This window comes from Plecotus auritus, assembly GCF_963455305.1.
Source record: "Plecotus auritus genome assembly, chromosome: 6".
Taxonomy (NCBI): Eukaryota; Metazoa; Chordata; class Mammalia; order Chiroptera; family Vespertilionidae; genus Plecotus; species Plecotus auritus.
The window spans coordinates 171,968,112-171,981,369 of NC_137773.1; the positions used below are offsets into that span (position 1 = coordinate 171,968,112).

The following is a 13,258-nucleotide window of genomic DNA, read 5'->3' on the forward strand; positions in this document are numbered from 1 at the left end:
AGCAGGATGCAAACCTAGACAGCCTGAAAAATCCTCATGAACTCTAGTGCCCAACCTGGCCCAGTTCCCTGATCAGCAGGCAGGGTCTTCTCATTCAAGGAATGTTGAAGCTGGTGGGGTTCTCTGGTCTAGTGCTCCCATTGACGAGAGAGAGAGAGAGAGAGAGAGAGAGAGAGAGAGAGAGAGAGAGAGAGAGAGAGAGAGAGAGAGAAGGAACCAGAACTCCACTCTAGGTCACACAGATTCCCTTTCTCCTGGGGACCTGGCCAGAGAATTAGAGACAGGAAGGAGGCAGCCACAGGGAGGGCGTAGCTGAGTGCCTGATGGGGAGGGTGGTGGGCATCATAGCCCTAAGGGCTGAGTCACCTCTAGCAACTGACACCCAGCTCCACAGCCTTAAACTCCCTCCTGAGCTGTCTCAGCCATCAGCTGTGGCTTCAATGCACCAGCCTTATGCTGATGACCCTCCCATGGCCACTTCCAGCCGGGCCCTCTCCTGCAGCCCCACCTCCCTGTACACACTCACTAGGCACATTTAAATCACTCGGCAACCTTGCCGACGTGCGGAACACACCCTAGAGCTTTATCAAGGGTGTGGGGTGGGAGTGTAGAGGTAAGGCCGGGAGAAACCTAATGAGATATAGAGCTGAAAACCTCACGTGTAAGTTAAAACTATATGCAGCTGGACCGACGTTACAAGCACAATGCACAAATAAAAAGAAATGAACACAAATTAAAGACATTAACATGGAGGTGGGAGTATGAAGAGAGAGCCCTGAGCCTGCAAAGGTGGGCCAGGGACTTAGTGGAGGCGTCAACCTGAGGGCACTGCGAAGTCACTGGGATCGTGGCCCCAGCTGTGCAGACACCTCCCGCGGCAGGCCCCCAGGTCCACACACTCCGGGCATCCAGGAAGGACAGGGACTGTGGCTTCCCCCAACCCGCTTTTCTCCTAGTGCTCCTCCCTGGAGAAGTAAAGGCAGGCAGGCCCCTCTCGGCCGCTTCTACATATACACCTATGGCTGAAGAGGGGCCTTCACCATCATCGCTGAGGCAGAGCCATCCAGGGAGCACCGCCCCCCCCCCCCCCCCACACACACACACCTGGAGGGAGGTAGGAAGGAACACTGAGGGCTGGGCTCGTCGCTGACAACTTTCGTCTGGGACAGTCCGAGAAGAGCCCAGAATGCTGCGGGAGCAGGACTGGGAGGACGAGGGCCAGGCGTCCCCGAAGGCTCCCTGGAGGAGGCATTGGAAGCTGAGGCCTTAAGGCGATGGGGTGCTAGTCAGCAGCAAGGGGTCAGAAAGGCGAGAGGACCGGCTGCAGCGAAGGTGTGAGGGTGGAAACGCTCAGGGACGCGTGGCGGGGAGGGTGGCGTCTGCGGCTGGGAAGAGAGGCGGAGGGTGGGCTCCCGGGCCAGGGCTCGCTGCGGGGCGTGCACACTTGCCCCTGCGGGAGTGCGGGGAGAGTTGGCCCGCAGTCCGGACAGGCCCGGGCGGAGCGGGGAGGCCGTGCGCCGGCTGGGCGGGGCGGGGCGGGGCGGGGCGGGGGCGGTGCCTCCGGGGCGGGGCGGGGCGGGGCCGGGCGGCGGGAGGCCTGGCCAGCGGCCGGGCTGCGTCAGCGCGGCCAGCCCCGGAGTTTTCCACTGACGACGAGGGCGGAGCGGCGGGCGGGGCCGCGCAGACTGTCTCCCGCCGCCGCCGCTGCCGGACCGCAGAGCCCGGGGAGGCTGGGCCGACGGCTGCGGGCCGAGTGGACGCGGGGTCGCGGAGCGGAGGGCGTCCCGGCGGAACGTGGGTCGCGTCGGGGTCCGTGGAGAGCACCTGGCTGGCAGGTAAGCGCGAAGGGTTCTGGGCCGGACTGGACGGGACTTTGGGGAGGGGGCGTCCCGCGCGGGGGGCGCTGCACCTCGGGCCCCTGCCGTTTGCCCCCTGACACCTAGAGCGGGCGCGGGGGCCAGGACAGCCCAGCGGGCCCCAGACGGCGTGACACGGCCGGGGTCCGGGCGGGGGGCAGGGCACGGAGGCGCAGGCTTTCCGCTCCCCTCCCCCCGCCCCGCCGCGGGCACCCCACGAAGTCCCGGCGCCCCGAGCCCCGCGCTGGCGGCCGCCGAGCCGAGCTGCGCGCGGAGGCCGGGTGACGGGGTGCGTGCGTCCGCGCGTGAGTTTCCTTTTGACCCAGTTGCTGGAGAACTTTTCAGAAGTTCCTCTCGTGGCCGGAGCAGGTGACATTTGTCGCTTTCTTCCTCGGGCTCCCCCCGGGGGTGGATGCTGGGGCTGCGGCGCGTGCCCGGCGCCCCTGGGAGGCGGGACCGGGAGGGAGTGGAGGGATGAGCGAGGAGGAGGCTCCGTGAGTCACGGACCCCGGGAGAGAGGGAGGAGGGAAGCAGGAGGGAGGAGGGAGGAGGGGTTGTGTCGTACACTCACCTGTTTGTCAGTCGCCGTCACACGCAGAGGCCACCACGGTGAGTCACGGCGCAACTCCACCGGCCACCCCGGGCACCGCAGGCTGTCTCCCACGCACTTCCTCTCCCCTCCCCAGCACGTACTTCCTCCCCGGCCTCCGTGTCTCCCCCCCGGGGGCTTTTCCACCGGCACCCACCGGGGATGCTGACTCCACAGCAACCGGCACGCACTTAGTCACTCCTGCTCCCGGGCACAGTCACACGCAGAGCCCACACTCCTGACACAGAGGGTCCCTCTCCAGCTCCACTGCCCACCGACACCTCCATGCCCATGTCCCACCGCCCTCCAGCACAACGCATCCCCTCTGCCCCACATCCTTCAGATCCCTGCCCTCTGTGGTCTCCACAGCCTGAGGTCACCCAGGCCGTTCACCTTTCTCCTGTGTCCTTGTCCTGTCACCTCTCCCTGAGCTCGGGCTGCACCGGGTAACCGGTCACACCCCCTCCTGTCCCGGTGCTGAGCCATCTTTTTAAAATGCAAATCTGGTATTGTCACTCCCTACTTCAACCCTGCTGTGGCTTCCTGTGCCCTCGGGCTAAGGCCTGACCTGGGCGCCCTGGCCCTGCAGCACCGCCCACCGCGGCCTCTCCACATGCCACTCAAGCTCTCCTCTCACGTCCCTCACTCACGCTGTGCCCCCTGTCTGAACTCTTTCTGCATCCTTCCCGCGGACCCCTTCCACTCACCGTCCCAGCACACAACAGGGCTTGTAAACTCTGATTGTACCCCTACCCACTAAACTCAACGCTTCAGGGGGCCGCACCAATGTATGTCTTGCTCCCTCTATGCCCCAGTGCCAGAGCAGTGCTTAGCACCTCAGTGGCGTTCAATAATTATTTGTGGAATGAATGAATGAGAGTGAAGGCGGCCTCGCTGGGGTGGAAGAAGCAGTCCCTGTCAGGTGCAGTTTCCCTGCTGCAGAAGCAATTGCCTCACGTAGCCAGCAAGCATTTGGCACCTACCCAGTGCCAGGCCCTGGAGGCCAAGGCGGAGGAACTGTCCCCGCCCCCCCTCTGATCACTTTCAGAGGGAGAGGTGGGGGAGGGGTGTGCCAAGGCTTCCTGTCTGCCCTGTGGGCTGCCCAGGCTGTTTCTCCAGCCAATCCCAATGGGGGCCCCAGTGCTCAGAGGTGCCCTCCCCTTCTCCCAGGAAGTAGTTCTTGAGGGCCTCTGGTCTTGGGGGGAAACGGACCTGCCCTAGGTCAGGGGCTCTGAGGTTAAAAGACACATGTTTCAGATTCTTGGAGTTAGGACGAGGCTGCTGAAGGTGCCCCCTCCCCAGTACTAGCTTGGGGTGGGGGCTGGGGCATTGGGACAGCTGAAATGCACAGAGGAATTGGTGTGACTTCAGAGGCCCTGAGATTGTCTCTTCCCCTAAATCCCCCCTCCCGGCCCCCCCCCCCCCACAATAGCCTTGGTTTGTTTGGTGCCCAGGGTGAGGTGCCCTTTCCTGGATTCACATAGTATGGCCTGAGTGTGTAGACAGTTACGGTGAGTCGGGTGGGGAGGTGTGCCCCCCTTGCCCTGGCCTGTCAGCTCCTGTGTGTGTTGGCAGGAAGGCGGTCTGATTCTCAGGGCCCAGGCAGATCCCGGAAGAAGCCTGGTTCTCTTTGATTCAGAGCCTGTCTCCGGGGCCCCTGGGGGTGTGGTATTTCTGTCTGAGCCAGCTCCTGGGAATTGCTTTTCCTTCCTCCAGGACCCCGGGAGGGGGCTGTGCCCCCTGGGAACGGTGCCGCGGTCGGGGATCTTGATTCCTGGGTAGCTGCTGGAGGCCCCTCCCCCACCCTCTGACTCACTGTCTGACACTTTTCTTGGACTCTTCCACTATCTTTCATTCCTCTTTCTTGGCTTCTCCTTGTCTCTGGCTGAGTCTTTTTGTCTTATCGCCTGCCTCTGCCTCTCTCAGCCTCTCGATTCCCAGGTGGGATGGTGCCTCTTCCTTCTTCCCTCACCCCAAAGGAGTATCGGGGAGGAGATGGTTTCTGGTTTTATTCCAGGCCTGCAGATCCTGCGGGGGTTCTCACAAAACCTGCAGCGCAGCCCTGGTTTCTCCATCTGCAGTTTTGGAGCTTATAACCCCTCACCTTAAGGTCCCATTCTGTAGATGTCCCTGAGGCAGAGCCAAGGCTTAAACCTGCCTCCTTGACCCCTCTATTTGTTTACTAGGGAACAGGGAGCCTCCTGAGATGCATGTGTTGGCACCTGCCCGCAGCAGAGCTTTCTTCTCCCTCAGAGCCACCCCCTTCTGGGTACCATTCTTGTTCAAACCCTCCGCTGCAGGCTGGGGGAGGGGTGTGAACCTCGCCCCCCTTAAACTGACTATGACAGGAGCATGAGATCACACTGACCACTCGCTTCCCCGCCCCCCCCCCCCCCCCGCCCAGAACTCACGTGCTTAATCTTGTTTCTACATGATACAGCGCACCCACCTGCCTACCTCTGAGGGTCCTCAGTTGCCTTCTCTATGCCAAGCTCCGTTCTAGACCTGGGCACCATGACAGCCAGGCTGAGAGGCCCTCAGCCTGGTGTGAGGGAGATGAGCAATGGGGCCACTGCAAGGTGGGGAGGTGAGGGCTGTGATGTGGGGATCCCAGGACCCAGAGAGGCAGCTAGTGAGTGAGGAGGAGTGGGGGTTTCCGGGAGGCCCTCTAGGAGATGATAGGCCAGGAGGTAAGCAAGTTGTGGCCATCAGGGGCACCACAGGTTCCGCTGGAGTGCAGAGTGAGAGGGGGTGGGGAGACTCCCAGAATGAGCCTGGAGGATGGGCGGCAGCTAGGCCTGCTCTGGCTTCTCTGCCTTTCGTGGAATCCCCTAAGGGGGTTCTAAACGTGGAGGGGGCAGGTAGATAGGGGTTAATAAGATTACTCTGGCCTCAGTGTTAAAGAATGGCTGTGGGGAGAGGACATGGGCAATAGCAGTGGGGGTGGAGACATAAGGGTAATAAACTTTTTAAATTGCAGGTGACGTACAGAAAATGCATGAAGTATATGAATCTTACATGCACAGCTAGGTGGATTTTATGGTTTTAGACACGCATGGAACACATATCAACCCAGATCAACTTAGAACATTTCCAGACTGCCCCCCACTCCCCACCACTTCCCCAAGATTCCCTCCTGGCTGTTCCTAGTGCACCCCTCCCCTCCCCCAGTAACCACTGTTCTAACCTGCATCATCAGTGATCGGGTCTGCCTTTTCTTGAGCTTCATTCACATGCATTCTTGTGCCTGGCTCCTCTCATCTAACGTGGCATCAGTGAGATTCATCTGTGTGTGTGTGTGTGTATCCAGGAGCTCATTCTTGTCTTCACGGTGCAGATTGACTGACACAGGCACTGAGCACTGAGCACTAAGCACTTGACATGAATTGACTCAGGGAAGCCTCCTAACCCTGCGAGGTTTTACGACAAAGGATTGGAGTGTCGTGGTTAAGGAGCTGACCCAGGGTCACTCAGCTAATTAAGAGCTAAGTCAGGGTTAAATGCAAGCAGTCTGGTTCTGGAGCCGAGGTTCTTAACCCTGTGCTGGGTGGCCTCCGTGATACCTACTGAGCCCCTGCAGGGCCTTGTGCGGATTAAACGAGTTAATGTGTGACTGGATGTGGATGGAGGGAGAGCAGAGGGAAGAAGGAGTTGAGGATGGCTGCAGGTTTCTGGCTTGAGTAACCGGGTGGGTGGCAGTGCTGTTACTAAGATAGGGAACACAGGAAGAGGAACAGATGGCACGGGCGGGTGGGGGGGGGGGGTTGGGGGGAGAGACACAGACAAGGGGTTCGATTTGGGGCCTGCAGAATTTTATGTTTCTAGGGAACAGCCAGGCAGAAATACCAAGTGGGCATTTGGCTTTGGGGGAAGGGGTCTCAGGCTTGGGTGTGTGATTAGGGAGCCACTCAGCACCCCGCAGACACATCTGGAGCTTGGGAAAGGATGGACCTCGTTGTGAGACTGGTGGGGACAGCGAGCCTGGGTGTGGTTTGTCCCTGTGTGTCTGAGCGTCTCTGGTCTGCATGTGTTGTCATGTGTGTGCAAGCCTGATTCTGGGTCGCAGAGTCCCCCCACCTCCTGGGAGAACCTGCAGGTCAGCTGCGAGCTGGGTTGTTTTTGTTTGTGGTTTAACCCTGGGAGGGGGTGCCAAGCCTGAGAACGCACCCGCCGAGAAGCCCCCGGAAACACCTGTGTGTCCTCTTTCCCCCTGGGCCGATGTGGAGAGTTTGCAAGGAGGCCAGCCCTCTCTTGCTTCTCTTGTGCCTGCAGCAGAGAGGCTGTCCCTGCAAAGAATTTTATCCAGTAAGCCTACCCAGTAAGTCAATTGACAGCACACCCTCCAGGTCTAGGATCCAGGGACTTTGTGGGAGGGAATCTGGGCAAAGGGAGAAAGGGGTATCTAGAAAGGACACCTGAGGAGGGGAGATCGCCAGCCTTCGGGTTGGCTTTTCCTGTTCTCTCTCGTTTCCTGTGATAGCTGTGGGGGAGGGGCTCCCCAGCTCTGGGGCCCCTGCATCGTTTCCCTTTCCTCTTGGTGACCTCCTGGGGGCCGAGCCCTGAGTGCCACCGGCTGTGCAGAGACAAGGTAGCTGTGATCAGCCCTTAGGACTGAGTCCTTAGGGGATCCCCAAGGGGCTGGAAGGGACTGTTATTTGCCTTGGTATTTAGGGGAGGGAACCCCAAGTCCCCTCCACTCCACTTGAACGGGGCCAGCCAGACTGTGGGAGTCTGGTTGCGTTCCTGCGGAGGACTGAGACCTGCAAAGGGGAGACAGGAGCAGTGTGTCCTGGGAGGCTCCAAGTCACCAAGCTACAGACTGGAGAGAGTGGGACATTGTCTTGGCAGGTCGGTTTCACTAGGAGAGCTGTTTTTTTTAATGGGAAACAGTAATTTCCATGGGAAGTTAATTCAAACAAACGGGGCTAGATATTAGAGTAGAAGGCAGATGTAGGTGACCTTTTAAGACCAAACAGGAGATATGAAAGCAACATGAAGCCTAGGTGTCCCACAGTCATGACCGGGGGCAGGTCCTCCGTGGGGCGGGGGTTTCTGAGGGAAAGTCTGAGCAGGTCCTTCGCGGGAGAGGAGGGACTCGGGAAAGTCCTGGGTGTGGGAAGCAGGGCCAGCGGCAGAGCAGCCTGTGTCCCGGAGTGTCCTGGTTGGCCTGGCCCTGGAACCAGGGCCCACGGCTGCTGCGTGTGCGCAGGGCAGTGTGCCTGTGGGTGTGCTTGGAGGGGAGGAGGAGGAGGAAGCAGAGCCATGGCCGCACAGACAGTCTCTCACACACACAAAAGCACACAGATGCGAGCCCTGTGAATCACCCAGCCAGTGAGTCAGCCCCCAGGATTCCTGTCGGGGAACGATCGAGGCTAGGCAGAGGTCTGCCGGTCCATCTGTTAGTCTGGTGTATGTGCGCCTGTGTAGGTGCGTTGTAGGAGGTGGTGGGGAAGGTGCCTGGCAGTGTCCTGGAAGGGCTTTAGGGCCGAGTGATGGGCGTCTCCAAGCACCAGGACGAGGGTTTGGGCCTCTCTGTCTTGTGCAAAGGAGCCCCCTGGGGATGTGCCCCTTGCACATAGAGCTCTGGGGCTGGGGCAGGAGGGCCTGGGACACCTGGAAGGGTAAGTGGGAGAGGTGACGATCTGGGACACCCGAGGCCCGCCTCTGAGAGCTTTCTCCTTCCCGTTCCAGGCTGTCTGCGCCCGGTACCCACCATGGCTGGGTTGCTCAAAAGGAAGTTTGACCAGTTGGAAGAGGATGACTCCTCGCTCTGCTCGTCTTCGTCTTTGTCCTCCTTGGGCCACCACTCTGGCTCCTGCTCCCCAAGCTCTTCAGTCTCCCCGGCCTGGGACCTGGAAGAGGAGGGCCCCTGGGATCAGATGTCGCCGCCTGACCGAAACGTCTGTGGCCCCCAAAGTTTTACCCGTGAGTCCCTACTCCCCTGGGAACCCCACCACACACCGCCCCCCTCCTTCCTTCCTAAAGATGAAATTGGGAGGCGTGTGACACAGCCATCCTAGCCACTGGAGGCCGTGTCCCCATGGCCTTAGCTCCCCACCTCATCCACTTCCTGGAATACAGTGGTCCCTTAGGAATGCCCACTGTCCAGAGGCGCTTGGTCTTGGCTACATTCACCTTTGACCTTGGGACTCCCCTGTTTCAAAGTCATGACATTCAGAGCAGAGCTCCTGAGAGTGGCCCTCAGCCCTCCCGCCCCGGCTCCTCCCTTCTGTTCCAGTTTCGTTTCTCCAGCTCCTGCCCTGTCCTCCTTCCAGCTGCTCTGCCGGAGCCCCACGCCCGCACTTCTCCGCTGCGAGGCCTGTCAAGCCGGTCCCTCTCCTGTCAAAATGCCACTTGGCTTTCCCTGACCGGAGTGAAAAGGTTATTTTTCAAGCTGGCAGACTCTGATTCCAAACTGACAAAGGAGGCCCGGGAGCAGTTTCTCAACCTTGCTTGTATGATCGCTCCCCCCAGCCCCAAGGAGCCTTTTCAGACCACGTTTTCCCTCATCACCCCCACCGGATATTTTATGAGCACAGAGATGATGTTCGTTTATGTACTACCTGCATGTCTGCATTCTAGATAAAATATGATTTTTAGCACATAGATCTAACGGTGCATTAACTGACGAAACGACTGTGGGTTTATCCTAGAAATAGAAGGATGGTTTAATATAAAAACCAATCTCATAGTTTACCAACTGACTGTGTCAGAGGCAGAAAAATATAAGCGCTACTCTAGATGCTGAAAGAATATTTGATAAAACATAATGTTCCTTCTAGATAAGACTCTTGATAAGATAGACATAAGTGAATTCTACTTAAATGGTTAAAAAATAGGTTTCATCCCCAAAGCTGATTGTGACTAATGAGGAAATACTGGAAGCATTTCCCAGTAGGTCAGGAACCAGAGGAGGATGCTGTCTGTCACCACTGTTGGTTCACATTGTTCAGGAAGTGCTAGCCAATTCAGTTCGCAGCGAGAATGAGAATTCTATGTATTGCATTGGACAGGCCAAATTGCCACTAACGTCTCTAATAGCACATATAAAGCGCTCCTACAGATCAATAAAAAGACAACTAGAAAACGATACAAGGGACCTATAACCTGCTTATAAAGGTGGGAAGGATGCTTACACTTACAAATGCTCTCCTTTCATCGGGGAATAGCAATAGGCTAGTATTGGCACAGGGGTGGTGTTCAGTTTTACCAACTCTGATCCCAGCCAGGCTGGCTCCTCATTCTTTCTGGCTTCTAGATTTGAATCCATCTCTTTTGGGGGGTGTGAGGGGAAAGGAGGTGTGCGGAGCGGTGGATCAGGGTCCTCTTCCAGGGGCTGGTGCTGCGTATCGCAGAGAACTCACGCGCTACCCCTCCTCCGCTTGCCTTCCAGCCTTGTCCATCCTGAAGCGGGCTCCCCGGAAGCGCCCAGGCCGCGTAGCCTTCGATGGCACCACTGTCTTCTACTTCCCCCGGTGCCAGGGCTTCACCAGCGTGCCCAGCCGCGGTGGCTGCACCCTGGGTATGGCCCCTCGCCACAGTGCCAGCCGCCGCTTCTCCCTGGCCGAGTTTGCCCAGGAGCAGGCCCGGGCACGGCAAGAGAAGCTCCGCCTACGCCTGAAGGAGGAGAAGCTGGAGGTGCTTCGATCGAAGGTAGGAGACCCCACAAAGGTCCACAGTGAAGTCCTAGCCTCGAGGGGAGGGGCCTCAGGGGCAGGTGCTGGTTTGCTCACTATTTGGGGAAAGACATGCGTGGGGCCAGTGATGGCTTGATCAGGATCTGTTGCCTGGATTATGTGCAGGCAGAATGGGGCATAGTACCTGAATCTGTCTGACCTCACTGGGGAGGAGCATGTGGAATTGACGGACACTGGGGGTCGGTGTATCTGGCGGGGGGGAGGGCGTTATCCATGAAATGGACAGGAAATCTCTTTGCAGATGCCCTGAGGGCAGTGTTCTTGGCTGTCCTGATCACTGGGATATCCACAGTGTCCATCCAGCCCAGAGTAGCACATGGGGGGTGTTGGTCGGATGACTGGTGGCTGTGGGGACTAAGACCACCACGTCTGTGCCTCTCACATCCCTCCTCTCTCCCCTGGATGCAGCTTACAGAGGCTGGGGTACCTGAGGTGGAGGCCGACCTGACACTGACAGTGGATGCCATTGATGATGCCTCTGTGGATGAGGAGTTGGCAGAGGCCATGGCAGGTGGCCGGTTGGAGGAAATGACCTCCCTGCATCCCTACCCAGCCCGGAAGCGGCGGGCCCTGCTGCGGGCTGCAGGCGTGCGGAAGATCGATCGAGAGGAGAAGCGGGAGCTGCAGGCTCTGCGCCAGTCCCGGGAGGATTGTGGCTGTCGCTGCGATAGGGTCTGTGACCCTGAGACCTGCAGCTGCAGCCTGGCAGGCATCAAGTGCCAGGTACGGTGGTCGGGCTGGGCTGGGAGCGGGAGCCTGAGCTGGGGGGCTGCTTCTCTGGGCTCCTCAGGATCCTCACTCGTGCCTCTACCTTCTCTGCAGATGGACCACACAGCGTTCCCCTGTGGCTGCTGCAAGGAGGGCTGTGAGAACCCCAAGGGCCGCGTGGAATTTAATCAGGCGCGGGTTCAGACCCACTTGCTCCACACACTCACCCGCCTGCAGCTGGAGCAGGGGGCTGAGAGCCTTGGGGAGCTGGAGGCCCCTGCCCTGGGCAGTCCACCCAGCCCTGGTGGGCAGATCCTGACCCCCACTTTCCCACTGGCCAACCCCCCCGTGAGCAGTGAGCTGGGAGACCACAGCTGCAGCAGCGACATGACCGATTCCTCAGCAGCGTCGGGCACTAGTGAGCCCCCCGACAGTCCTGCCCATCCAGCCCTGCCTGACCCTGGCTTCCAGCCTGGCATGGATGATGACAGCCTGGAGCAGATCCTGAGATTCAGTGACTCAGACCTGGGTGGAGAGGAGGAGGAAGAAGGGGGTGTGGGGAACCTCGACAACCTCAGCTGCTTCCACCTAGCTGATATCTTTGGTTCTGGTGACCCCGGTGGCTTGGCCGGCTGGACCCACAGCTATTCCAATACCAGCTTCACATCAGGCATCCTGGATGAAAATGCCAACCTGGATGCCAGCTGCTTCCTAAACGGTGGCCTTGAAGGGCTGGGAGAAGGCAGCCTCCCTGGCACCGAGGAGCCGCCCAGCATGGACGCCGGCCAGAGCAGCTCAGTGGACCTCAGCTGGTCTTCCTGCGACTCCTTTGAGCTGCTCCAGGCCCTGCCAGACTACAGTCTGGGGCCCCACTACACCTCTCGGAAGGTGTCTGACACCCTGGACAACTTGGAGGCACCCCACTTTCCCTTACCTGCCTTTTCCCCGCCCGGGGACACCGGTGTTTGCTTCTTGGAATCCATCATGGGCTTGTCTGAGCCAGCTGCCGAGGACACTGGCTTCCTTCTGGGGCTGCCAGTTGTTTGAGGACACTGCCCTGGCATCCCTGCTGGAGCCCGTGCCTGTGCGAGGACTAGGGTGCCTTTTCCCGGCCCCGAAAGCCCTGTTGCTGCTGTGTCATAATTTGGGGGCTCTGTGGGGCCTGTATGTAACTGTCTCCCATTGGCTGACTCACCCATGTGGGCATTCCTAATTTCCATGCAACACTCTGGATTGATGTATTATTTATTTTTGTAACTTCCTGTGCTGAAGAGAGTGGGAGGGGGCTCCCCCCTTCAGCCACCCAGCCCCTGGTGCCCAGTTTCTCCCACTTCCATGGCGCATGCCAGGAAGAGGAGGGCATGATGTTTCTTAGCCTAATGACAGCAAGACAGGGCTGGAAACATCTACCTCTTCCGGCTTCTGCCACCCTGAGCCCTCGCCCCCGGGTGGCTGAATCCTCTGGACTGTGAAGACTATAATTTATTTCCATAATTTATTTGGAGACGAGGCAGCTTAGGCTTCTCATCCCTGGCTGGTAGGCGATGCTGAGGTCAGGGTGGGGCACGGACCCCATGAGTCCCTTTTACCTTGTAGTCCGGCGGCCCCCCCCTCCCCCCCGCCTGGTCTTAGGTGTAGACCAGATGTGGATTCAAACCCTATGTCTACTGTGGCAGCTGCCTGGCTCTGGTTGGTTGAGCAGGCAGAGGTTAGCCTCGGACAGTGTTTGGGCAGAGGAGGGACTGAACTGACCAACCGTGACCCACTCAGCCCCCTCCACTTCCTGTCCTCTGCCCCATCTCCCCTCCCCGAAGGGCCATAGCCTTTAGTCCTGGTCCATCAATGTAGGAAGGGGAAGCAAGAGGCCTGGAGAGAGCGAGGGGCTTGCCTCAGCGCCTCAGGGCCCACCGCATGCCCTTGAAGACAATCTCAGGGCTTTCTGGACACTGCACTCCAGCCCGGCCCACCTGCCTGTTCCCTTGGCCAGTTGGCCAGGGCAAGGGGTGGTGCCTTATGGCTCTTCTGCCCGTTGGTTGATGATGAATTTTGCATCCTAATTTCTATATTGTCCCTGAATATTGTAACTATAATTTATTCATTTTTCTCTGTGTCTGTGCCAAGGAGCCCAGGCTCTGGGCTTGCCTTCTTACCCAGGAAGCCGTCAGCCTGTGTGCTTGTGGGAACACCTTATACCTGAACTTACAGGTACCAATAAAAAGGCTCTATTTTTAATGGTGTGGTCTGCATTTGTGGGAAGACTTAAGAACACAGGTGTACGCTCGGGAGGTAGAGGGGAGGGAAGGGGAGACAGGCCCTGCAGGGCAGTGTGGATACTGAGGCTGTGTTGGGAATGGGAATTGAGGACACAACACGCTGGGCCTCCTTCCGTGCAGGCCAGGCAACCTGGA

At 58.8% G+C, this 13,258-nt stretch overlaps 1 protein-coding gene across 1 annotated transcript; it reads left to right on the top strand.

Moving 5' to 3' along the window:
* The first annotated feature begins 1,651 nt into the window (after positions 1-1,651).
* On the top strand, positions 1,652-13,080 carry CSRNP1 (cysteine and serine rich nuclear protein 1). Its single transcript, XM_080674093.1, has 5 exons — positions 1,652-1,835; positions 8,137-8,370; positions 9,839-10,098; positions 10,551-10,865; positions 10,965-13,080. The coding sequence occupies exons 2-5, from the start codon at positions 8,160-8,162 to the stop codon at positions 11,895-11,897; spliced, it is 1,719 nt and encodes a 572-aa protein (XP_080530219.1). The 5' UTR covers positions 1,652-1,835; positions 8,137-8,159; the 3' UTR covers positions 11,898-13,080.
* Positions 13,081-13,258: the final 178 nt, after the last annotated feature.

Excerpts from the sequence above, each read along its gene's own strand:
- CSRNP1 (XM_080674093.1), top strand. The coding sequence starts at position 8,160 with ATGGCTGGGTTGCTCAAAAGGAAGTTTGACCAGTTGGAAGAGGATGAC. Across the intron at positions 8,371-9,838 it reads TGGCCCCCAAAGTTTTACCC|CCTTGTCCATCCTGAAGCGG; the intron begins GTGAGTCCCTAC and ends CTTGCCTTCCAG. Across the intron at positions 10,866-10,964 it reads TGGCAGGCATCAAGTGCCAG|ATGGACCACACAGCGTTCCC; the intron begins GTACGGTGGTCG and ends CCTTCTCTGCAG.